Raw genomic sequence first — 26,909 nt, 5'->3', positions numbered from 1 at the left:
CCCGATCACATGGCAGTCTTTCATTATTTAAAAAATATGGGTGCTGGATATAACCACAGATCTGGTGAATCAGCACGTCTAGTGATAGGGCCCCAAAGTCTGTATGTATTGATGTAGAGGACTCTCAACCAGAATTTGGAAATTACTGCTTCAGGGTATTTAAGTGATTAAATGTACAAAAACAATTAATCATATAATGGTGAGGGCGACTCTAATGCAATAATTCTCTTAACTAGCTACACATCAAATTCACCTTAGAGTCTTGTTTTCATTTCTGATATACTGAATCAGAACCTTTGAGGGAAGGTCGAGGCATCTACGTTTTTAAAAAGCTTTCCAGTGATTCCAATGAGTCAGGGTGGCGAGGCACTGCTCTACTGCTTGAAGTAGACTGAGAGCGGAGGTCAGAAGCAGCTTCAGTACACTTACAGCTTAAGCCAGTGCTCTCTTTAAACTTGTAGAATCTCAAACTTCCAAAGAAAAACCCCTCCTGAGTGTAGCTGTAGGAGACAGAGATAAAAGGAACCATTCCTTTCAAGGAAGGTAGAAGTTGAAGTATAACTTAAAAGATTAGTGGTATTCCTGACAGATGGAAAGGAAAGAGAAGATATTAATGAAGACCCAAAGGAACAGAGACAATGCTTGTCTTGTTCACTATTATATTCCCAAGGAGACCTAGTAAAGTGCTGGTCAGAAAACGAGCCCACAATCAGTACTTGTTGGTTAAATGAATGATAGATATATAGCTATCAGATGTTTTAGAATATAGATTAAGGAAAGGAAAAGGCCACAGGGAAGAATCAGGAGAGTGTTCTCACACTTTAAGTGAACAGTGATAAGGACCTGGATAAGGAGGGTAACAATAGGAACAGAGACAAATAGGTGGTGTGTAACTGGATATAGAGAAGAAACAGTGAACCAACAAGAGCAAGCCTAGAAGACTAAAAATATGGAGGGGATGGCAGTAATGAAGATGAAAAGCTCAATATTGATATTACAGTTTAAGTCACATTGAAGTGAAAATATTCTTCAGATAGTGATTGAAGAGCCAAAATTAATCACATGCCACCCTTAATTCCTTCTTCCTTAAAATGCCCATGCTCTAAACCACCAAGTTCTCATGATTTAACATCCTAAATATTTCTTGACTCTATCCCCTCCCCTTCTTTCTATTACACATGTTGACAATAATCTCTATATCTTCACTTGGATCATTATAACAGCCTCCTAAGTGGTCCCTTTACCTCTAGTCTTATTCCACAAGTCCACTGTGATAGGCAGCCTCAAAGCCGGATCCCAGTGACACCAAACTCCCTAGTATTCATGCTCCTGTGTGATCCTCTTCCACTGAGTGTGGGCTGGACCAGACAGTAACTCGCTGCTAATCAACAGAGTGCTTCAAAACTGACACGATGTCACTTCTAAGATTAGGTTAAAAGACTGGCTCCCATCTCCTTCACCTTCTTCTCTTGCTCTCTCACTTGCTCACTCACAGCTGCCTCGTTGTGAGCCGTCTTATGAAGAGGCCCAGGGCAAGGCCTCTGGAGAGGAACTGAGACCCTCAGTCTAACAGCCCAAAGGAAACTCGATACTGTCAACAACCACTTCAGTGAACCTGAAAGTGGATTCTCCCCCAAATGAGCCTTTGAAGACTGACACCTTGATTGCTGCCTTGTGAGAGACCCTGAGCCAGAGAGCTCGGTTAGCCATGCCCAGGTTCCTGAACCAAGGTCAACTAAGAGATAATAATGTGTGTTATTTTAGCTACTGGGTTTTTGTATAGGTAACTAACACAAGCGTTCTTTATAATCAAAATCCCTATCTGACCTTCTCTCTTCCCCATTAAAAAGAAACTGAAAAGCTCCTTACTGCCTGGGGGATTAAGTGTGAGCTCTTTAACATGGTATATTTTGGGATCCAGCCCCCTCTAGATTCACCTTCTTTCAGCCTTGCTTCACATTTTAAGGTCTCTAAACATAAACATACTTGTACTTTACCTTCCTGTTTCTTCCTTTCACGCTTTGGCTCGTGCTGTAATCTCTTCCTAGAATGTCCCTAAACTGCCCTTTAGTCTGGCTTCTATTCTGTCTTTAAAATCTCGAGTGTCACCCCTTTTAGGGCCTATTTCGTGACCCCAAACTGTATGAAATGTCTTCTCTGTGCTCCTATTAAAAAAATGTGTGATACCTATGGTAAGGTTAGAGGAAACACTGGGTGGAAAGCAACTGGCAGCGGCATTAAGGATTTTGACAGTGAAAGAATAACAGTTATTCCTCCATCTAACCTGAAGATTAGTGTCTATTTCTATCTACTGTGCTGTTATTAAATAGATGAGGACTCCTTGTGTTTATAAAAAAGACAAAGATATGTAAAAAAGACAAAAATGGTATAATAAGGTACTAATAAGGTACAATTCAACCATCATGACATTTTTTTCCTCTCTCCATCCTCATTTCTCAGGAAAAAGAAAGGATCAGTCACAGAATGTTTTTATATACCTAACTTATAATTTTTATGTTTTCCTACTTTCCTTACTGTACTTCTCAGAAAATGAGGCACAAAAGTGGTTCCCCTAGAATAACTGTTTGAGAATAAGAAAAAAGTGGGGAGTTTTCCATATGTCTCTTAAATTTAGATATTTTGGTAATTTCCTCTCCAATCTTTATCCCAAGAACTGCTAATAATGCCTGGAGACAGCTGAGGTGGAAAAAGCACTCACATGGAAATCATGATACTTCGGTTCTAATTCTGCCATTAATAGCTTTGGACAAATCATGTAACTTAGCAGAGTATCAGTTTTCACACCCACAAAATGGGAGCATGGATTAAATAAATATCTAGGCAATTTTTTCCATCTTTAATTTATTTTTCATTCAATAAGAAAAAATGGTCAAACTACAAGGAATACAGAGAGAGAATACATTTGGAAATGAAAGAAAATATAAGTTGCTTTTACATAGTACAATAGTCACCAAATGAAATAAGATATACTTGGCAAACTGATTTACTCCATCATTAATTAGGTAATGCTGAAAATGACTGTATTAAGCAATCAACACAAATAAGCAATTATTGAGCACTACTATATGCTTTGCTTAGCATCAGATTTTCTAGAACCAGATGGAACCTTACTCTGAAATGGAGGCCTAGAGCACCCAAGTAACTTGCCTAAGACCACAGCGAGTGAATGGGAAAACTAGAATAATAAGACCAGGTCTTTTGACTCCAAATTCAATTTTGAAAAGTTCAAGTCAAAAAAACATTTATTGTATGCTTACCATGTGCCAAGCATATGTTAGGCACTGGAAATAATAAGATAAATGACACACAATACCTTATTTCAAAGGATTTCGTAACTACTGAAAAAGCCTATGGTGCAGTCAATGGAAATCAGGCAACAAACACTTATTTAGGGTCCACCGTTGGGAAGAAGGCACATGAGATTTCAAAACAACTGTAGATTATGCCTTTATCCATTTTCATTTCCCACAGACTTTGGTGAATGGTTTTCTTTACTAGTATACTGATAACTTACTTTGTAAATATATCTTTAAAAATAAAGGTAAGTGGGGAAAAGGGGGATAAAAGAGAACATGCACTCTACTGTAACAGAAGGCATACAATATGAACAATGCTATTATTTAAGCAATAGGTGTAAAATATCTTTTTGCAAACAACTTTTACAATAGTTATTGTTTTAGAATACCTCGGGCTAGTCTAATTTTTCCCCCAAAAAAGCTAAAGCACAGTAAATAAGAGATAGTTGAGCCCAATCTATAATAATCTTTTAGCTCAGTCAGAAAACATTGAGAACACTCCCTCAGTACAATCTCTTAATAAGTGACCCAGGACAACCATCTACACATTTATCCAAAACTTTGTGCAAAATTTTATGTATATATTCCATATGTGCTGCCTCCCAAAGTCTGCTACTCTCTGCTACTGCCTTTGTAAAAAATAACTGTACTTTCCCTTTCTCCTAAATTTCACTTTCACATGTGGCCCTTAGTTTGAGAATTCTAGAATTGGTGAAGAAGTCACATGATCACAGATAACGCACTATTAGAACTAACAGGGAATTTAGAGGTCACTCACTCATTTTACCACTCAATTCAAGAACCATAAAGCAGAGAAACATTTCAGTAACATTAACATTAGAAGCAAACATTTATTTTAAAATAACTAAATAAAAGACATCACAACTGATACAAGGAAATAATACAGAGAGAGTGTGCTTTTTTATTAAGCGTCAATTGAGGTACTGATTTTGCTATACTATAAAATTTGGAATGGTTGCCTGTTTAGATAGAATTTTAATAAAATGTTTACATTCAACAGTAGGAAGCATTTCACCAAAGCACATGGATGCATCACACTAATTTTCTCCAATAATAATTTTAAAATAATGTAACAATTTCAGCTGCAGAAGCTGTAACTAGGTCATGAAACTGAGGTGGGAGAAAGGTGCTTGCTAAATCACAGGATGATATGCAATTTAGAATGAAAGTCAATTTCTATAATAATTTCAAAGGTCATAAAAATGTAAAAGAAACCTGTAGAAACTCTATTTTTGCCTTTTAAATTTGTGTTTAGCTCAGGAGTTTGTGTCCATATTTTTCTGATTAACTATTGTAATGAGGAATCATAAAACAGATTTTAGCATGGATCTATGTAGCCATAATGAAAGGATATGGGGAAAAACACAAGCATAGCAAATTCCTGACTGAGCTAAGGCTTAGAGCTGTGTCCAAACCAAAATGTAAGCATTTGGAAACAATTAGAGGTTGACTTCTGGTTGACTAACTCAATTCTAGCTTTAACGATGAAACACCGTTTTCCTAGCATATATAAAAAGAAATGAGTCATTAGCTATAAGTTTACCAGTAAAACAGGGCAATGATTTTATTCTTCAAAGGCTGAAGGTAAATCAAATTTATAATCGTACAGTCATAAACATAAGTTTAAATGTAAAAGATTAAGTGCCAGCAGATTAACTAAGCAACAGTTAGTTATTACTCTTTATTGCCAGTAACTTTGCACATGAAAATATATTCAAATCTTACTTCAAAAGCAGCTTTTAGTGAGAGTCTCACTCACCATGTCAACAGCAAATAAAACTATTTAGCAATTATAAACAAATGAAACAAAGGAAAACTTGATGAAGAATATCAAACTAGTGATAATCATGCTTACGAATAAAAAATTTCAGAGCTGAAACTATTTTTTAGATCTGAGTAAATATCTATTAATAGCTGAAACATATTATTGATATGTTTGTATCAACTTTTTGTATTGGCTTATGGGCTTAGGACTCTGAATATTATCAACGGTTCTTATAATCTACCAAAATAAAGAAAGATAGCTAGTTGTACTTTTTAAAAGAACGCATAAATTTCCAGATCTGGTATATGTCATATACTCCAAAGTGCTTAGTAGACAAAAAACGCAAAGGAAATTGACCCAAAATTATAATGTATTCTACAGTTAGACATGGTAGTCCCATGACAAGCTGTAAATATGCCGTCATATTTGCATATATACAATTATTCTGTAGTAGTGAACAATTACCTATTAACTCAGAATTGCATAAGCCTAATTTAGAACAGATAACCCCAAACCACAGGGATTGTGGTTTACCTTACAGTTAGATACTGAGTTTCCAAAACCTATGGTTTAAATCACTACATATTTACAGAGTACCTACTTTACTCAAAGGGGAATAAGATACCCTCAAATACCCCTAGAACTCGGAGGCTAAGTCATGAAAAGATCTCCCTTTTCCTTAAACTTCTGGAACTTAGTTATAACACTTAATGCATCTGTTCTTTGGACTGAAAACATTAGTAAATAATTTGTAATGTCTTTGTTTAGATAACACTAATAGTTTCTAAAGTGCTTTCATACATGTTTTCTAATTTGATCCTAATAACCTCAAGTAACCTTAAGAAAATGGTATCACAGATGTAGGCAAGATCCTAAGAGATCATTTAAGCCAACTACCTCATTTTACAGAAGAGAAAACCATCTCAGAGAGATCAGAACAACTCCTTCTTTGTTGTACACTACTGGGAAGAGGCAGAGCTGAGTGTGATAATTCCAAGGTTAAAGCTCTCTGTACTACACTGCGGTGTCTCATCATGATTAAGTCCTTTGGAGTCAAAGATCAAGTCATATTCTTTTTTTTTCAAATAATTTTTTTCATTTTTCAATTAGTTGACATACAATATTATATTAGTTTCAGGTGTACAACATAGTGATTAGACATTTATATAACTTATGAAGTGATCACCCCGACAAATCTAGTACCGATCTGACACCATACACAGTTATTACAATATTATTGACTATATTGCTTATGCTATACTTTACATCCCATGACTATTTTGTAACTACCAATTTGTACTTCTTAGTCCCTTCCCCCTTTTTACCCGGCCCTCTAACCCCCTGCCCAGCTGGCAACCATAAAAATGCTCTCTGTATCTATGAATTTGTTTTCGTTTTGTTTGTTCTTTAGATTCCACATATAAACAAAGTCATATGGCATTTGTCTGTCTCGCTCCACTAAGCACAATACCCTCTCGGTCCATCCATGTTGTTGCACATGGCAAGATTTGTATATATGTACCACCTCTTCTTTATCCATTCAGGGACACCCAGGATGCCTCCACATCTTGGCCATTGTAAATAATGCTGCAGTGAACATATGGATGCAGATTTCCCCTCGAAGTAGTGTTCCGGGTTTCTTGAGATAAATACCTAGAAGTGGGATTACAGGGTCTTTCTTTGTCTCTTGTTATATCCTTTGTTGTAATGTATATTTTGTCTGGTAGAAGTATTGTTACTCCAGCTTTTTTGTTGTTTCCATTTTCATGAAATATCTTTTTCCATCCCTTTACTTTCAATGTGTGTGCCTTTTGATCTGAAGCCTCTTGTAGGCAGCGTATATAAGGGTTTGTTTTCTTATCCATTTAGTCACCCTATCTTTTTATTGGAGCATTTAAGCCATTTACATTTAAAGTAACAGTTGATAGATATGTAGTCATTGTCATTTATTATTCATATTTTTTATCTTTGTTTCTTCTTTTTCCTCTTAAAGAAGTCCCCCTAACATTTGTTATAATACTAGTTTGGTGTTACTTTACTTTTTTCTTATTTGGGAAGCTCTTTATCCTTGATTCTAAATGACAGCTTTGCTGGGTAGACTGACCTGGTTGTAGGTCCTCGCTTTCATCATTTTGAATATTTCATGCCAATCTCTTCTTGCCTGAAAAGTTTCTGTTGAGAAATCAGCTGATGGTCTTATGGGAGCTGCCTTGTAGATAACTAACTGCTTTTCTCTTGCTGCTTTTAAAACTCTCTTTGTATTTAACCTTTGGCATTTTAATTATGATGTGTCTTGCTGTGGGCCTCTTTGGGTTCATCTTGTTTGGGACTCTGTGCTTCCTGGGCTTGTATATCCATTTCCTTCACCAGGTTAGGGACATTTTCTGTCATCATTCCTTCAAATAGGTTTTCAATTCCTTGCTCTCCCTTCTGGTACTACTATGATGTGAATGTTGGTACACCTGATGTTGTCCCAGAGGCCCCTTAAATTATTTTTTTTTATTTTATTTTTTTGCTGTTCTGATTGGGTATTTCTGGTACCTTAACTTCTAAATTGCTGCATCATCTAATCTACTGTTGATTCCCTGTAATGTATTCTTCATTTCAGTTATTGTCATCTTTATTTCTGACTGGTTCTTTTCATGTTTTCTATCTCTCTGTTGAACTTCTCATAAGATCACTAAGTAACCTTACAACCATTGTTTGGAACTCTGGTAGACTGCTTGCCTCTTCTTTTGTTTAGTACTTTTCTGGAGCTTTGTTATGTTCTTTCATTTGGGACATGTTTCTTTGTCTCACCAATTTGGCTGCCTCCTTGTCTTTGTTTTTATGTCCTTTGGTCTTAGTAGAGTGGCCTTATATAATAGGTGTCCCGTGGGGTCCAGTGGCTCAGTCTCCCTGGTCACCAGAGTCCAGAGGTGTCCCTTGTGTGGGCTGTGCATGTCCTCCCATTGTAGTTGAGCCTTGGTTGCTGTTTGTACGTCTTTTTTATTTTATTTTTTTATTAGTTTCAGGTGCACAAAACAATAGTTAGACATTTATCATTTATATCCCTCACACTGTGTCAACCACCCTCCCCCCAACCACTATCCCTCTGACATCGCACAGAGCCATTATATTTCCACTGCCTCTATTCCTGATGCTATACTTCGCTTCTTGTAACTATATATATATAAAATTGTAGTTGACATTCATTATTGTTCAGCTTCAGCTTCAGGTGTGCAGTGCACTGATCAGGCATCTACATCTTCCCTGAGGTGGTCTCCCTAACAAGACAAGTGTCCATTGGATACCCTACAAAATCTTTACAGTATTATTGATTACATTCCCCAAATTGATTTTCGTAACCCCGTGGCCATCTTGTGGTTACTGACTGTGCTTTCTAATCCTCTCACCATCCCCCTTATCCTCACCGCCCTCCCATCTAGCAACCCTCAGTTTGTATGTCAACGGGAGGGACTGACCCTCGGGGGATTAGTTGTGAGGACTGGCCGTGACTACAGTGGAGGAGGTGTTGTGCAGCAGCTGATCCTATGCCACGTCATATTCTTTTTATTCCTAGTCCCCAGAACAGTGCTTGACACATGTCTTCTGAATGTATTTTAAAATTTCAAAAACTACTGAAAAATGAAAATATAGGACAGTACTCGTTTGACATAACTTTCAAACATAGCAATAGCTAAACAGCAAAACAATATAGAGCCCATTAATTTGGTCACTCCCAAAAAAGAACCTCTAATAAGTAGAAGCAAAAGTATCTTATCCTCTATTAAAGTATAGTTGAAAAAGAATTATACTTGAGCAAGAGCCAGCAGCACTCCCAGTTTTCGATGTGTAATTTATTGTCCCAAAAAAAGCTGTTTTCTTCATTCTTATGAATAAGAAACTAAAATCACACCAGCAAGTAAAACACAAACAAAAAAAACTAACTGATCTATTATATCCATAAAGAACAAAGGCGCAAAGACGAAAAATGAATGGGATTTACACTAATCCTGTCAAGAAGTAGGGAAATGGGAAGAGGCAATGGAATCGATGAAGTAAGAGGGCAAAGAGCTCCATAAGATATACATAGTTTTGAGAGAAGATTGGGCAGAATAAATTAATATTATTCTTACTTTAAGGAAACCTGCATTTTAAAAAGTATACAAGTGAAGAAATAGGACTTTGTTTAGAAAAGCCAGATTAGATGGCAAGAAATATTTATTAAAACTACCAAAATCAAATTATTATCACTTAGCTTCCGTGATCACGAGTTTTAGTTTCTTAGTTGGTCTAGCTAAGGGTTTGTCAATTTTGTTGATTTAAAAACACAATTCTGGGTTATTTTTTTTCATTGTTTTTGTATTCTCTATTTCATTTATCTGCTCCAATTGTTATTATTTCCTCCCTTCTGTTGACTTTGAATAAGTTTGCTCTTTTTCTAGTTCCTTGTGCTTCCAGGGTTAGGTGGTTTGATTTGATATCTCCTTTGTTAAATGTAGGCATTTATTTCTATGAAATTCCCTCTTAATACTGCTTTCACTGCATCCCATATGCTTTGATGTATTGTTTTTTGTTTTCATTTGCCTCTAGCTATTTTCCAAATTCCCTTGTAATTTCTTCTTTGACCCATTGGTTGTTAAAGAGTGTGCTATTTAATGTCCACATATTTTTGGATTTTCATGTTTTCCTCCTCCAATTGACTTCTAGTTTTATTCCACTGTGGTAGAGAAGACAGTTTGCATAATTTCAATTTTCTAAAATTTGTTAGGACTTCTTTTGTGACCTAACATACAGTCTTTCAGGGAGTTTATTCTATGTGAGCTTGAGAAGAACACGTTTTCTGCTTTTGTTGGGTAGAGTCATCTGTGTATGTCTGTTAGTCCCAATTGGTCTAGTGTTGTTCAAGTCTTCTCTTTCTATATTGATCCTCTTACTTCATTGAGCGAGTGAGTGATTTCCTGGTTGCTCTACCCATAAGTGAAAGTGGATAATGAAGTCTCCTACTATTACTGTGTTATCTGTTTCTCCCTTCCTTTCTGTCAGTGTTTGCCTCATATATTTGGGTGTTCTAATGTTAGGAGACTATATATTTATAATTGTTATATCTGCCTGGTGAATTGACCCTTTTATCCTTATATAATGTCCTTTTTGTCTTGTGGGACATTTTGTCTAAAATAAGTATGGCCACTGCTGCTCTCTTTAGGTTTCTCCTTGCAGTGGAGTATTTTTTTCCACCCTTTCACTTTCAGTCTATGTGAGTGTTTAGATCTTAAAGTGAATCTCGTGCAGGCAGAATAAAGCTGAATCCCATTTTTTAAAACCCATTCAGCCAGTCTGTTTTTTAATTGGTACATTTAATCCATTTACACTTAAAGTAATTACTGGTATGGAAGGACTCACTATTGCCATTTGTTCACTGTTTTCTGTTTTGTGGCTTTTTTTGGTCTCTACCCCCTTGCTGTCTTTGTGTTTCATTGATTTTTTTTTATATATATATATAGGGACATGTTTTGATTCCCTTCTCATTTCCCTTTGTATGTATGCTATATTTTCTTTGTGGTTATCATTGCATGCCACAAGTTGCTTTTCTCTTGCTGTTTTCAAGACTCTCACTTTATATGTAACTTTTAACAGTTTGATTATGATGTGCCTCAGTGTCTCTTTATATTTATCCTAGTTGGAGTCCTTTAAGTTTCTTGAATTTGTATATCCAGTTTTCTTCTTAGACTTGAAGTCTTGAAGTTTTGGCCACTGTATTTCAAATAGGTTTTCTGTCCCTTTCCCAGTATCTTTAATTTCTGGGACTCCCATAACGTATACATTATTCTGCTTCTCCATAAAATACCTCAGGTTCTCTTCCTTTTCTTCTTTTTTTCTCCTCTGCCTCAGTAATTTTTTAAGTCCTATATTCGAGTTCACTGATCCTTTTTTTCTGCCTGGTCAAATTTGATGCTGTCCTTCCAGTGAAATTTTCAATTCAGTTATTATTATTTTTCACCTCCAGAATTTCTATTTGGCTCTTCTTTATAGTGTCTATCCCTTTGTTGATATTTTCATTTTGTTCATGAATCATTTTCCTGATTTTGTTTAGTGTCTGTGCTTTCTTTTAACTAACTGGGCATCCTTATGGTGATAATTTTGAATTCTTTATTTGGCAATTCGTGTCTCCTTTTTTCAGGTTTGGTTTCTGGAGATCTAATTGTTTCCTTTAAATGTGTTGTGGTTAGTTGTTTCATTGTCTGTCTTATTTTTTGTTGTTCGGATTTCAGTATCTGAAGAATCAGCTACATCCCCAGACCATGTGGTCTGATTTCATACAGGGAGGTCTTTCTCTATATAACCTGGCTAGAGAGTCTGGAGACCTTTTCTGGGTATGTGTCCTTTTTGGGCTTGTGCATGTAATCTATTTGAAAAGGTTTGCTGGTTTCTACTCAGGAGCTCCTCCTAGGGTCTGCTATATTGCAGCCTTATTGAACCGCAGCAAATCACAGTTCTGGCGTTCCACCTAGTGTCTGTCTGTGGTACTGCAGACTCTAATGTATGGTTGATGTCTTTGTTCTTAGGAATGCCCAACCTGGCACCCTGTTCCTGTCAGTACAACAGGTCCTCAAATATTGTCCTTTCATTCAATGCCATCTCATTATAACATTGATGAGATGTTATGGGAACTTAACTCTTGTTTATATCAATTAGCCTATGGTAAAATTCGTTTTCTTATACGTTGTTTTGCTTAAAGTTGCAGTTTCTAAGAATCTATTGTCAGCATTAAGTAAGAACTACTGTACTTGGAAACAAGCAAGACAGCCACCATAGTCCCTAAAACAAATTGGAGGTATACTCAACTCCTTTCCCCTCCTCAGGAAGAAAATGGGAATTGGGAGCTTCCTCCCACAAGCTCCACACTATTTGGGGTGGGAGTCGCTATAATGAGAAAGTGGAAATTGTCATAGATTTCATTATTAAGGCTCCATGCAGTTGGCTTCCCACCAGCCTGGGGTGTAAAAACCTTTTAACTAGTTTCTGGATTTCTCACAGAGGTATTTCGTCAGCTTGTTGTGTTAAATCTCTGACTCCATGGAAGAAAAAAAGCCTAGTGCTTTCTATTCTGCCATCTTGCTGATGTCACCCCTCCCTTATTTTATTTTCTATTTTATGCATAGAATTCCCTTATTAATGGACACTTTCATTCTTTCCAATCTTTGGCCAAAACAAATAAAGCCACAAAGAATGATCTATACAATACATCCTTTTATATTTTTGCCAATTTATCTTTAGGATACATTCCTAGAAGTGGGAATGTTTAATCAAAAGTAAATGCACATTTAATTATGCTAGATATTGTCAAAGTTCTTGCCACAGACATAGTACTATTCTCATTTTTTTTCTTTCCCCTTCTTCCGCCTCCCCCCCACTCCGGTTCAAGCTGTTGTTTCTCAGTCTAGTTGTGTAGGACACAGCTCCCTGGCCCATGCTGGTATTATGAGCTTTGTCCCCCGACCCCTCGCCCCAGGCAGTCAGTCACCAGTTGTCAGTCAGCCACTCACAGCAGCTCACGGCAGCTCTCATCTGCCGGCCACTAACACTGGCTGCCAGCCAACCATGCTGGCCACCGGCCACTCATGGCAGCACACAGCAGCACAAAGCAGCTCACGCTAGCTGTGGGCCACTCACGCTGGCCACCAGCCGGGCACATAGTAGCCCACGAGAGCACACAGCAGCCCGCAGCACCTCACACCAACCTGTGGCTGCTCATGGCAGCCCAGCTCCAGGGAGAGCTGTTGTTCACAATTTTAGCTGTAGAGGGTGCAGCTCACTGGCCCATATGGGAATTGAACTGGGCAACCACCTGAGCCACGGGCAGGCCCGATTCTAAGTTTCCAGCCATAGTTATTCCCCTAATATTCTGATGTAAAATAATGCAGACATACTTTCTTCTAGTATAGCATGGTTTAAATGCTTTACTTTTAGAGTTCTAATCCATATGGAATTATCTGGGTGTACAGTACGAGCTACAGTTCCAAACTTATTTTTTTTCCAAATGGTTATCCAGTTATTAAAAAGCCCATTCCCTCCCTACTGATTCTAAATGCTTTTGTGTTTTTTATAAGTATTTGAAATTTTCCCCACACAAATTTAAGTATTTTAATCTCTGGATTGTCTTTGTTGTAGCTACTGAAAAGGTGTCTTCTCTTTAATTATATCATTCAAATGAATTTTGCTTATATACAATAAAGGGTATTAATTGTGAACATCAATTTGATACTTGCAACTTTACTAAATTACCTGTCATAGTTTTCCCATGAGTTTTACAGAAATACAATCATATATTTTACATAAAAGAATAATTTCTTCTTTCCAATTTTTAAGTCTCAGATACTTTCTCTTGTCTAATGTTATTGGATAATGATCACTAATAGATTACTGCATTTGCTCTGTTCCTTCTAATATTTCTAAGACCATTTGCCAGCTTTTAACAAGGGTTCTTCCTCTGAACCATCAAACAGACAAAACGATTTGAGTGACTATTGCCCAATTCCGCCAAGGATAGCACATAAGCAGTGCTTTTCTAGAAGTATAGGTGAGAAGTTAATAATTATATACAAATGGATGCTCTAGGGCATTAGGGCCTTCTCTCCCAGAATGCTGTCTGAGAAAGAGAGTTAGACTAATCAGTACTTGTAAATGCTCTATGATGGGTTTTATATATAATATAAAAATATAATTACTAGGCAATAATGTTCCCATTGTGGATACATATACAAACACAAAGTTAAAATCTTGGGGAACTGTCTTCCTTTATCTTAGACCCCAAACGTATTGTTCATAAATTGTAACCACTTGAAAGGTAAACCACAAAGAGAATTGTTAGACAACACCCAAAACCATTTTTGGTAAAAAAAAAAAAAAAAAAAATCTGCAGTTTCTCATATATGACTATTTGAAGATACGGTAGCTTATTACATGTGAAAAAAAAGTGCTTACTTTTTATTTAATATAGGCTACAAATAATTATCTATTTGACCAGAAATCAACAAGATTTATCAAAACCTGTATCTGGTCCAAATCCAAATCATGAATGATAATGATCACCTACGATTTAGAATTTCAAGTTTATAATTTTGTTTAATTGGTAGTACATATTCTTTCTATTTTGAACCTTACGACCATTATCTATCTTTTCTAAAGCCTATACCTTAGTTTGCCTCTAAAAGTTGAGCTATTTTTTTTCAATGTGTATAATAACAATAAATAAATATATTACTGGAAAAGTTTTGCACTTAACAGAGACAATTTACTTTGTTTAAAAGGTTTTCTTTGTATTTACAAATGATTATGGTAAAAATGTACAAAGTACAATAAGATGGTAACACTGGTGAGTTGCAGAAAACTGATTAAAAAAAAAAAATTCAGCAAAGTTTCAGAAATACCACAGAAGTAACAGAGATCATTTCTGCATCCTGTTTATGTATGTTTCCCCATCGTGCATAGGTACTCCTTTTATTTAAGTAAATCAAAAAATCAACCTACAAATCTAGTTAAAGAGCATCACTTTTAAATCACAGTGTGATTCGAAGCTACAACTAATTGTTCAGATTTCTGCACTATATGTTATGAATCTACTTTCCATTCCAATTCAGCTTCTAATGGGAAAAAAGGAACAAAACCATCCTGAAGTCTTTTATAAGTATATATTTTCATAAGATAAAAATTACTCTCATTGTTACACTTAGCTTGCTGCTTTTCATTGGGAAGCAAAATTCATCACAGTACAACCCATTTTTACCCAGAAATTTATATCACCATTTGCTGTGTTAGAAAATGATGAGAGAAAAGCTGTCTTTTTCTAAGAAATCACTTTCACTGTGAAAGTGAAAATGGAACACCGGGCAGGCAGCCTAGAAGGGAGAAACATCTATTTCCATGGCACGTTCTCAATTGAGGAACATTTAAATTCAGAGAATGTATAGAGTCCCATTATTTATCTTGCTCTTGATGAACTGCATATATATATATATATATATATATATATATATATAAATTAAGGGTAAGGGAAAATTACTTTATACTCTGTTTTGTTGAGTCTGTAAGAGTTTTCACCTATTTCCTAAAATCAGCTTTGGCTAATGAGGCAAACTCTTAACTAATTTGAAAACCATCTCAGAGTGATCTCCTAGCTATATATTTCACTATCATATTTCACTATCATGTGAACAGTAATTAAGTAAATTAAGTTTGCTTTCTTAACAGAAAAATAGACAACTAACAATGTCTTTATTTTGTAGTTTGAAGCTGAAGGTTTTTTTAATTGCCCTCCATTTAAAAAAAAATGCTTTTTTAAGACAGAGTCAGAAATGTTGGTTTACCTTGGAGACATTAGGAAAGAAGCATAATTTAAAAATTACACCACCCACAGAGACACACATAACATTCAGGGATGAATATATATATATATTTTCCCCCTCGTCCATGTAGAGAGAAACATATACTTTAGATATAGACTCTTTACAATAATGAATCATTATTATGTTTGCCCTGTACCTGTTGTTTATTGTCATTGAATTAAGACCTTGCTACCTAATAAATCATCTCAAAACTTTATCGCCTTAAAATAATAACTCTACTATCTTTCATATAGAACCTGTGAATACTCTCATGCTGACCAAGCTTAACAATCAGCACATACAGTAGAAATGTAAAAAAAAAAAGCCTAAAAATGACTGTAAAGAAATACTGTTAACAGTGGTAATGTGATCTCTGAATTGTTGTGATCCTGACTATTTTTCTTTATTTCTTTATACTTTTCAGCATTTTCCAAGTTTTCTTATAATGACTATGTATTTATAATCATAAAAAGTTTAAAAAGTTTTCTTACTCAGAATATACTTTTGTATGCATAATACAAATAAAAATACCATTAAAAAAACAGGCTCAGAATAAAAAAAAGAGCCAAAAAATACTCACAAAAATATTAACATGGTTCTCTTGGCTGATAGAACTGTAAGTAATTTTTTCCTTATCCTTTTCTATACTTGGCCAAGTTTCATTGTCAGTATAGGTATTTCCATAACTTTACAAACACTGTTCTCAAATCTGTAATTTTCATGAAATCCTCTTTTCTGAATAGCTATATCATTTTCGCGCTCTATCTGAAAAGTGGCTCTCGCCTGAGGACACTTTCCCCTAAGCACTGCTAGGAACGCCATTTCTCTCCTACATTCTACGTACTGGTGGGGCTTGTAGGGAGGTAAACATCTCCTTGCTTATCACAACTATTTCCAGATCATTGTTCCTCCTACTTCACCCCAAAACACAGTTCCTCCGAGGCCCATGCCAACAGATTATTGCACTCTCAACACACCCTGATTACCAGATTACCAGTGTTACAATTCTTGACAGCTCCCCTTAGATAACTGAAGAGTTCAGCAATGGACTTACTATTTTTCCACCTCTACCCTTTTCGTGACTCTTAATTTAAATAGCCATGTGGACAGTCCATCTAACATTTGGCCTCTGTGATGATCTTATCCTGGATCCACTTCTGGGACCATATCTTAAGACCTTAAAGTCTCAATTTCAAGTATCTCACAACTGAACAACCCTTCCCGCTTCTGGATCTCTTCCCCTAATCCTTCCACGCTAACACTTCTCCCAGAACCCCAATCAACTAATCCTATCACTTTCTTATTTTACCATCTATTATTACCTTTAAATCTTAATTTCCCATCCTGCCTTGCTCCTCTCTTCCTGTCAGTACTCACCTACCAAATCCCAAACAAGTTCTATTCCATACCTTTACCAAGTAGCTGGCAAGATTGGAGAAAAAAATTACAACTGTACTGGTAGTTTTACTTTAAGTTAATGACCACAAACTTCAAAGGGGTCCCTCAGTGTTGTCAGGCAAACATACTACTCCCTTTACAGAAAGAGGCCTTGAAAAGGAGCTGACTATAGTTGCTGTCTCTATTTCTTCCCCTCCCATTCTCTCTTGCAGCTCCTTTGATCAGGCTTTCATTCTCACCACTCTTCTGAGCATCTTACCTCTGGTGCTAATTATCAGACCCAGCAGCCTTTGACAGGGTTGATTACTCCTTCCTGTTTGAAACCCTTTCTTTACATGGCTCCTAAAACAATGTGGGCTTGCTCCCTCTCTCCTACGGCAAGTTCAAACCAATGAGTAGCCTGTCTTTTCACCACCCTGGTGAGAGGGTCTACTTAATAAATATTTGTTGAAATGATTTATGTAGTTATATTTCAGTAAAAAAGTTCTCTCTCTCTCTGTGCGTGTGCATGCATTTGTATGTGTGTGTGTGTGTGTGTGTGTGTGTGTGTGTGTGTGTGTGTGTGTGTGTGTTTGTAGAATAACTGAATGGGAATAGAACTAAGTAAGAATTCCCTACTTGGGATTAGAGAAGTAAGTCTCTGAGGTTGAAAAAACATGAATTTATTTTTATTCAAATCCAAAATGTACCAACTTTTTGCCTGGCAGAGTTAAGTGTGGACTTTACAACAATGTAAAAAGTTTGACCTCATGAAGCTTAAGAGACAATAAGGCAGGCTATTTCAATACAGTACATAAATGCCATGAGAGGAGTACTCTAGGTGCTATATGTATAATTAACCTGGCCTGAGGTGCAGAATTAGGAAATGCTTCCTAAAGAAGGTGCCATTTAATCTGAAATCTAATCTGAAGGATGAGTAGTTGTGATCTATGCATTTGTGTGTGAGGGCAGGGGCAGGGAAGGGAGAAGGACACTAAGTAGAAGAGGATTTTATTTTGGAGAGAGGAACTATGAGCAAAACCCAATATCCAGAGAGCTCATAACATATTTTCAGAGAACAGCAAGAATATAACTGAGCAGAATATAAATTGACAAGGGTTGAAAGAAATACTGAAGAGGTAAACGGGTAGCAACATGAAATCCCATTAAGGAGTTCAGACTTTATCCTGAGGGTAAGAAAGCGCCACTGAAGGATTTAAAGCAAGATGATTTTTGTACCATAATCCTCATTAAAGAAAGATCACTTTGGCCACAGTGTGAAGAGTTTGAGGGACACAGAGATGCCAACCTCTTCCAAGAAACAAACGATAGGAAAATTAGGATAACAACAGTGGAGACAAAGAAAAGTGAACAGTAAGATCCTACTCTAAGAAGTGTTAGAAGCAACTAAGAATTATAATACAAAATCAAATAAAATGCACACTAAACATGCAAGTAGAGAGATACATATGTAAGTTACCAAATCTCTCAGGAGTTGTTTCATAATATGTTGACACCTAAGTTGTACTTACAAGGAAGTATAAGATTTCCAAAAATGAAGAAAGGGCATAACCTTTAATTTTTAAGCAAAAACTTAAAAACCTGCATTTGTGACTAATTTATAGGATTATAACTTCATTGCATTTTATTACATCTATTCTATTTAACTATAAGCTGTAGCTGAATAGAATAGTCAGCCTTAAAAAAAAAAAAACACGTCACAAAAAAAAAAGAATAGTCAGCCTTATACAAGGTCTTGTTATTACAAAGTTTTATTAACATTAATTTTATATGGATAAATAAAAAAACAGTCCAATCAAGATGTATCTTTATAAATAATTCAAGACCATGAAATAAAGGCATATATTATTCCATTACTCCGATAAAAATTAAAACAATAAAATAAACTGACAAATTTAAGAGATAACAATTACTCAATCTAATTCAGCAAATATTTATTGAAAATTTATACACACACACACACACACACACACACACACACATTTATATACACGCTGGTACTTCAGCAGGCAATAGATCTAAAAAGCTAAGAGACAGATCCTTCCTCAAGAATTTATAATCTAGATAGGGAGACAGACATAAACATACTTCAGTAACCATTTTTACAAGACTCCTGCAATGATAATGTGACTTTATAGATTAAAAATAGTTCTAAAAGAAGAGATTTTAATATGTTTTTGTAAGATACACATGTCAAAGGAAGAAGATTCTAACTATAGTTAATAAATTTCAAATGTTCTACTCCGCAGATACAGGGCTGGATTCAAGAAAATGACTACTGCTTTGAATTACAGACCAAAAATATTAATTGTAAAATACCGAAAGGAAACACCAAACCCTAAGCAAATGCACACAAACATAGCAAGATGAAAAAAGAAATAATCTATGTAAGAATTTGTTAAAGACCAAAGAAAAACCAACCTAGTAATAATTTAGGCCTGTGATTTAAATAACATATTTATCACCTCTCATTTGAAAACCTGAAAGCAACACACCAGCACTTACCTTACCACTATGAGTATTGCTATCAGGATTGAGCAAATAGGATCTGCGATCATCAGACCAAAATTTTGCATCATGATGGCAGAGGCGATCACACCAACACTCCCAAGTGTATCTGCTAGAATGTGTAAAAATACACCTAGAAATAGAGCACAATCAGAATCAAATAGAATCTTCTGATTAACTGAAAATACAAACATTTCTTAAAACTATTCTTGATTTTAATAAAAACTAAATACTAATTTAAAAATCAGTAAGAATGTAGATTCATTGTTTAGTAACGAAGTATAGGACCTTTGGGAATTGAAATATTCTCTTTTTCAAATCAGCAGGGGTTAAAATTATCTGATGCAGAATTTATACTTGCTCTTAATATCTGGTATAATAAATGAGGAAGTAGAGTAACAAATTGATTTTAAAATCGTGCACATTCATCTCTGGTTAAAAGAGCCCAGAAGTTAATAATCTGTTAGAAGAAAGCTGCATTAGGCTAAAAGAAAACATTGTTTATAACTACAAATATATGTAGTATGTATACACAGAGCCCTCTGCTGGTAATTAAAATTACCATTTAGACGAATTTCCTATGGACCATAACTCTATTCATACTGATGTGCTTATTAATTCTTCTAAAAATTGGGTTACCTAAAGTTACATACTCAGCTCAAACTTGATATAAGAGAAAGTAGGAGTTTGAATATTTTAAAGTAGGTGTAAATGTATTTTGCTTTTAATAATTAAATATGAAATTGGTAGGATACTGGTATTCTAACTGCCCAAGAACCTAAGTATATTAACATTTAAGAATCAACTCTAATTGAAAACCATTAAAAAATGTCAAGAAATAAGTTTAGTATACATTCTTTTTAAAAAAGATTTAACTAGACAAATTATTAGACATTTAGATCTTTAATAGGTAAAATTTACTGTATAGCAAAATACCGTCTCTTAAACTTCAACCATGTTGCTAAAAATAGAGCATTCTTCAATAGCATCAACTACTCTGAAAACAAATACCTAATGCGTAAAGGGCATATGTCTACTTTAGAAGTATTTACCATGCTTCCCTGAAAATAAGACCTAGCCAGACCATCGGCTCTAATGCACCTTTTGGAGCAAAAATTAATACAAGACCCAGTCTTATTTTATGTAAGACTGGGTATAATATAATATAATATAATATAACACAATACAATACAATACTGGGTCTTATATAATATTAATTTTTGCTCCAAAAGACGCATTAGAGCCGATGGTCTGGCTAGGTCTTATTTTCGGGGAAAGACGGTATTTTTCTTTTTGATGCACTGAACAATTAAAGGTACATCATTTATTATTTTTAGATGTAAAACAATTTACATAAACTTGAAAAAACTTTGTAATAATTTAACAATGGACTATTAATGAGTCCAATTGAATCTTAATGCACTCTAGGAAAATATGCTTCAATTCACCTGCTACTACGGAATTTTATATCAAGTATTATGCCAAATGTAATTCATGCCTCAGTGCCTAATACACTTTTTTATTTGTATGAAGTATTGACCTTTATAACGACTCTTCAAAAAGCTAATGGCTCTTTTTTTCTGTAACAAAAACATTATATTAGAACGACTATAGAAAAATATTTCGTTTCTTTAGGGTATTTCAAATCGCAAAGAATTGGTGTTGGGACCACTTTAAGTTTTAAAAATAAAACTGGAAAAACATACACATCAAAGTGGATTGAGGGTCCCTAAGCTTCAAAACTCTTAAACGATATGTGATTTTAAACTTTTATATTTTTTAATCTGTGTTTTGGTAGAATCTAAACACTGAGAGAAAAAAGAAAAGAATCATTTCATTTGTTCTTGATTTTACTTCAATTAGAAAGTCCCTAGCTGTATCCTATTTGCTGACTTGAAAACTAGATTACATTAACTAGTGTCATTAACAATGTAAGCCCTTCTTATTTTCTAGTAATTGATTCAAGAAGAAAAATCACTGAAGAAATCTAACCTAATATGTTTAACTTACATAAAAGTTGAAAGCCTTAGATGACTTGGTTATTTCAAATGCCCAAACCCTAGAAAGCCAGGGGTCATGTGAAAAATGTGGCAAATAACTGAAAAATTCAGTTAACTTAGGTTTTCATGTGTGAGTATCTACATGGAAAAGTTTTAGTACCAGGCAGTTATCTCTACCCTTCAGCTTCAGCCACTATAAATTGACAGATACTTAGAAAATATAAACTAATTTTCACAACAACCTGTATTGGTTCACATCCCCAAAAAGAAACTACCATAGTTTATAGACAAGACTGATTTTCTTTGGCTTGTAAAATTTTGTAATACATCCCTTGACATACCGGTTTAGGTATCAGCATTTGAGAGGCCTGTAAGTATAACCGAGGTATCACTTTGCATTATGTTTTTAAAACATATAACAGACTTTATTTGTGAGAGCAGTTTTAGGTTCACAGCAAAATTAAGCAGAAGATGCGAAGATTTCCCATACACCCTCTGCCCCCACACATGCACAGCCTCCCCCACTGTCAATATGCCACACCAGATAGTACACTTGCTACAAAGGATGAAACAACACTGACACGTCATTATTATCCAAAGTCCATAGTTTACATTAGGGTTCACTCTTGGTGCTGTAAATTCTTTGGGTTTGGATGTATTACATTTTTAGCACTAAATTTTTTCTCAACATAAATACAGATTGGATATTATTCTTGGAAAAATTATTTAATAATCCTGCATAGTAATACTATGGGGTTACTATAGTCACTGAGTGGGTATTATTTATATTTAAGCAGTATAGTCTCTGAATATTTTAATCTTCTTATTAAAGCTGAGAAAACAGCCCAGTGACAATTAAAAGAATATCTGCTAATATACCTAATAGTACATATAAAATATAAACACTAGGAAGGCTAATGTTTTAAACACAAATACTATGTTATGTACTTTTCTTAAAGGAAAACATCAAACAGCTTAAAGTCAAGAAACCAGTTTCATAAAACTGAGAAATATACAAATTTCTTGTCATACCTTGTAAAATCTGTCTGCTGGGTCCTGTTGTTTCTTTTAAGGAAGGACCATCTGTAGAGAGTTAAGTTAAATTATTTTAAAACATGTCATCAATTCCTGATTCATTTTTTTGTAATTCAGAGTATTTTTCATTTCAATGTATCACAAAGGATGCATGACTATATAGCCACATCAGACCTACAAACTATTTTTTTAAATTTAATATAGCAATTTAAAGGAGATAGACTTGGGAAATTTCAAAATGCATCAATAGTACAGCGTGTTTAAGAAATTAATATAGTAATCAATCTGGTAAAAAAAAAACACAGTAAGTTAAAAACATTGTAAAAGTTTTCTAATATTCATAACATACCTTATATAGTTTGTTACACTAATTTTACAACTGGAAATTTATAAAAACCAAAACTACTAGTGGAAGTTATAAGAAGTCCAAGAAATGAAGCCAGGACAAAATCCAGAAAAACAACTATGGCAAAGAATACGAGGTGTGATCAAACAGTACAGTGAATGTTTAAATAAAACAAAGAAATTATTTATTACAGTAAAAGACACATGGCCATTAATCCCTCAAAATATTCCCCCTCATTTCGAATACACTTATCTTTCTTGTCACTTTCTGAAGCAATTCTGGAAGTCCTCTTACGGTGTCTTTAGCTGTGCTGTAATGGCTGCCTCGATGTCCTGAATCATTTTGACTTTGGGGAAGAGCCAGAAGTCACACAGTGCCAGTTCCGGTGAATAAGGTGGATGAGGACACACCGCGATGTTTTTATTTGACAGAAATCGCCATATACCAGAAGCCATGTGAGACACGGAGGGCTGTCATGATGGAGTATGATTTATGGCACACGGTGAAACACACCTCTCAACCTTAGCTCACACTCAACTGACTATACTGAAGAACACTGCCTTTCCGTTGGATGGCACTTGGCAGCAGAATTCACCATATTTTATGATCACAACGGAAAGGCTCCATGTCACACTGCTTCTGCTACAACAATTTCTGTCAAATAAAAACATTATGGTGTGTCCTCATCCACCTTATTCATTGGATTTGGCACTGTGCGACTTCTGGCTCTCACCTAAATCAAAATGACCATGAAAGGTAAATGTTTTGAATCAATTCAGGACACTGAGGTAGCCACGATAGCGCAACTAAAGACACTCATGAAAAAGGACTTCCAGAACTGCTTCAGAAAGTGGCAAGAACAATGGGTAAACAATGTTCGAAGCAAAGGGGAGTATTCTGAGGGGCATTAACGGCAATGTGTCTTTTACTGTAATAATTTTTTTTTTTATTTAAACATTCACTGCATTATTTGGTCATACCACATAGTTTTCCAATAGTTTCTAGATGGATGTGGCAAGCCTTTCACACAGATCAAAATTCTTTTTAATTTTGCCTTTATGATGAAAAAGTACTGCAATCTGTGTCCTTAAATACTTTGAAAATTAGTAATCAGTTTTAATATCAAAGCAGAAAATATAGGTAAACAATGTAAAAGATCAGCAATATTTGTTAAAATAGTCCTCATGAAGAGGACTGACAAGCTTTCTGATCAGAGAGCTAGCAGGGAGCCTGCCTGGGGCATGGTTGGTTCTTGGTTCACAGCACGAAAAAGCTGACTTATTACTATAACCTTGATAGAGCGCTATAACAATGCCAGAAGAGGTACAAAAGCATAACATTGCACAATAATTTGTCTGGATGTGGCGCTGCTGTTGGAAGAAAAAATGTAGCTATCTTGAAAATCCTGTTGTTAGTCAAATGTGTTAACTGTTCTAACAAACCAGCTCCTGATCAAGGCAACAGATTTCTGTATAAAAGTAGTAGGTCCAGATAAAGACTGTCATTTTTGACATGATTATTTTGAAAGGTATATTCTGCTGTATAATAGCTATTATCAGACAACGTAACTCCCATCTATGCAAAATATGGAAGTCCTTCTGGATATGAAATTTTTTTTTTCCCTCTGTTGTGGAGAGACTAGCTAGTTGCTTATCAAACCCATTTCTTCTTCCTCTTTGGTAAACAACTACGTTTCCCTTGAGTTAGGCGGTGTGTGTATTAGTAAAAATTATAATAACTCCATCCAAAAGAAACATTTAAACGCTAAATCTTATGTCCCTAGGAAATAAAATATTTTAATTTACATGCATATTTTATTGCCAAGAAGTGTAACAGATGATCAATTAAAGACGTAACCCAAATATACTGCATTATTATAAAATTCCATAAAGGAAACTAAATGGCAATAAAAATTCAAGAAAAAACAAAATGCTATAAAATTTACAACTGTTTATATACATGTTTTTGAATGGGTGATAGTGGGTCTCAAATCATTAAGATATTTAAAGTCCATTTTATATTCCATAGGGTAATAAAGAAGTTTCATTCTAAAATATTATCTGTAGTGTCTCAGAAATTATATTCTTTGCAATATTTAAACAAACTTTTTTTAAGAAATCATCTTAAAAACATGAGGGATACACAGTTTTTCAAAAATTATTCTGGGATGCATGTGAGCAAAAAACTTAGAAAAACAAGGTTTTAAAGCATACCACTGTATTGTTACACAAAAACATCAGGGACTTATACTCAATCTCCAAGGCCCCTTTCATATTTTTAAACCTAAAGCTTTAGCATTCTCACTATGTGGCACACACACACAGTATTTATGCATATATTTTATTTAAATATTAATCAAATTGTATCACTTAAACAGTTCTATTAATCTATACTCTCAAATTTTGTGAATAAACTATTTAAAATATAATTTTAAAATAAAATATTAAGTTGATAAATACCATATAACTTAGTATTTAATACTATGTAAGTTAGCATATAAAGATTCCTAAGGGCATATTGATATAAATATCACGTGTTATCTATAAAAATTACAATGAAAATGTGAAAAATTGAAAGCTAGTGTATTTTAATAAGCCTACATATAACACAAAAGGCCTCATCATATTTTTAAAAAATCATGATTTTCATTTGCTAAAATGCAACTGTTCCTCATTTACTGACACCCATTTAAAATAGTGGCTTTTTTTGTTATAAGATACTCACTGAAAAAAGCTACATCTATTGCCTTATACCAAGTTAATTTCATTATATACCAAAAATGAGCTAGCCCGGGGAACTATTCAGTTTAATTAATTAGAAAAGAAGTTGACTGCAATATTTTAAAGACTTTTTCAACTAGAAAAAGCAATCTGCATAAGCTCTGTTTGTTTGGAAGGCTGCCATTTGAAAGGCTTTAGGCTGTACTCACCATGGGAATGAAAGTGTCCGTGACCATGAACATGATCATGGCTATGCACAGCACCATGTTTCAATTCATGACTATGGCAATGATCTCCATGGCTATGGGCCTGGTCCAGAGCACCATTAAAGAGGGAATGACTGTGTCCATGGCCTAGAAACAGTGTTAGAACAAACGGTATGTAAAAATATATTAAGTTATGGTTACAATAATACTTATATTAGTGAAAAAAATTAGTTCTAAAACCAGAATCAATTCAATAAACATTTACTTATAAAAAGTGTTGTAGATTCATTAAAACAATACTGAGTTCCTACCATGTAGTACAGGAAAGAAATAAAAGCAGAAATTGACAAGCTAGTTCTAAAATTTATATGGAAATGCAAGAAAGGACCCAAAATAGCCAAAACAACATTTAAAAAACAGAATAAAGTTGGAAAAATTCACATATTCCAATTTCAAAACCTACCTCAAAGTTACATTAATCAAGACAGCATGATGGTGGTATGAGGATAGACATACAGATCAATGAAAAAGAATTGAGAGTCCAGAAATGAACTCTCACATGGTAAATTGATTGTTGACCAGGGTGCCGAGACAATTAAGTATGGAAAAGTAATCTTTTTAACAAATGGTGCTGAGACAACTGAATATCTATATACAAAGAAAATAATATTGGACCCATACCTCAAACCATACACAAAAACTGACTCAAAATGGATCACAGACCTAAACGCAGACTTAAATGAAAACATTTTAATCCCCAAATTTAAGGATGGTTCTTCATAAGAAAAAACTATCAATGTAATTACTAATTTTAAATTAACTAAAGGAAGAAAAAATGATTACTACAACAGGTGGAAGAATATCCTTTAGTAAATAAAGTAGTTTTATCAGAAATGGACCATAAACATCAGACTCAATGGTAAAACTTTAGTAGTTTTCTTCATTAAAGCAATTGTGCTCAACCTTGACTGCACATTAAAATTGACTGGAGAGCTTTAAAACATACTGGGTCTCTTCCTCCAGAGATTCGGATGTAAATGTCCTGGTATTAAATCCGGGCGTTAGTGGTTTTTTTAAAGTCACCCAGGTTGACACAAGGATACAAGCTATCGGTATTTCTAATCCACATTGTTCTAGAGGTCCTGGCTATGCAGTAAGACAAGCAAGAAAGAAAAATGCTTATAAATAGATTAACAATAGAAAAACAAACTAACAAAAAATCACCC

General features: G+C 34.8%; 1 protein-coding gene across 1 annotated transcript in view; it reads right to left on the bottom strand.

The window, feature by feature from the left end:
- The window catches only part of SLC30A7 (solute carrier family 30 member 7), a 67,059-nt gene that overhangs the window by 19,523 nt on the left and 20,627 nt on the right, over positions 1–26,909 (bottom strand). The window contains exons 6-8 of the mRNA XM_033092375.1: positions 25,687–25,830; positions 22,409–22,459; positions 19,374–19,509 (exon numbers count right to left, since the gene is read on the bottom strand). Coding sequence (XP_032948266.1) covers positions 19,374–19,509; positions 22,409–22,459; positions 25,687–25,830 — 331 coding nt within the window. The remainder of the gene's footprint in view (positions 1–19,373; positions 19,510–22,408; positions 22,460–25,686; positions 25,831–26,909) is intronic.

Source organism: Rhinolophus ferrumequinum, chromosome 22 (assembly GCF_004115265.2).
Source record: "Rhinolophus ferrumequinum isolate MPI-CBG mRhiFer1 chromosome 22, mRhiFer1_v1.p, whole genome shotgun sequence".
NCBI lineage: Eukaryota > Metazoa > Chordata > Mammalia > Chiroptera > Rhinolophidae > Rhinolophus > Rhinolophus ferrumequinum.
This window is presented reverse-complemented; position numbering and strand designations above follow the sequence as displayed.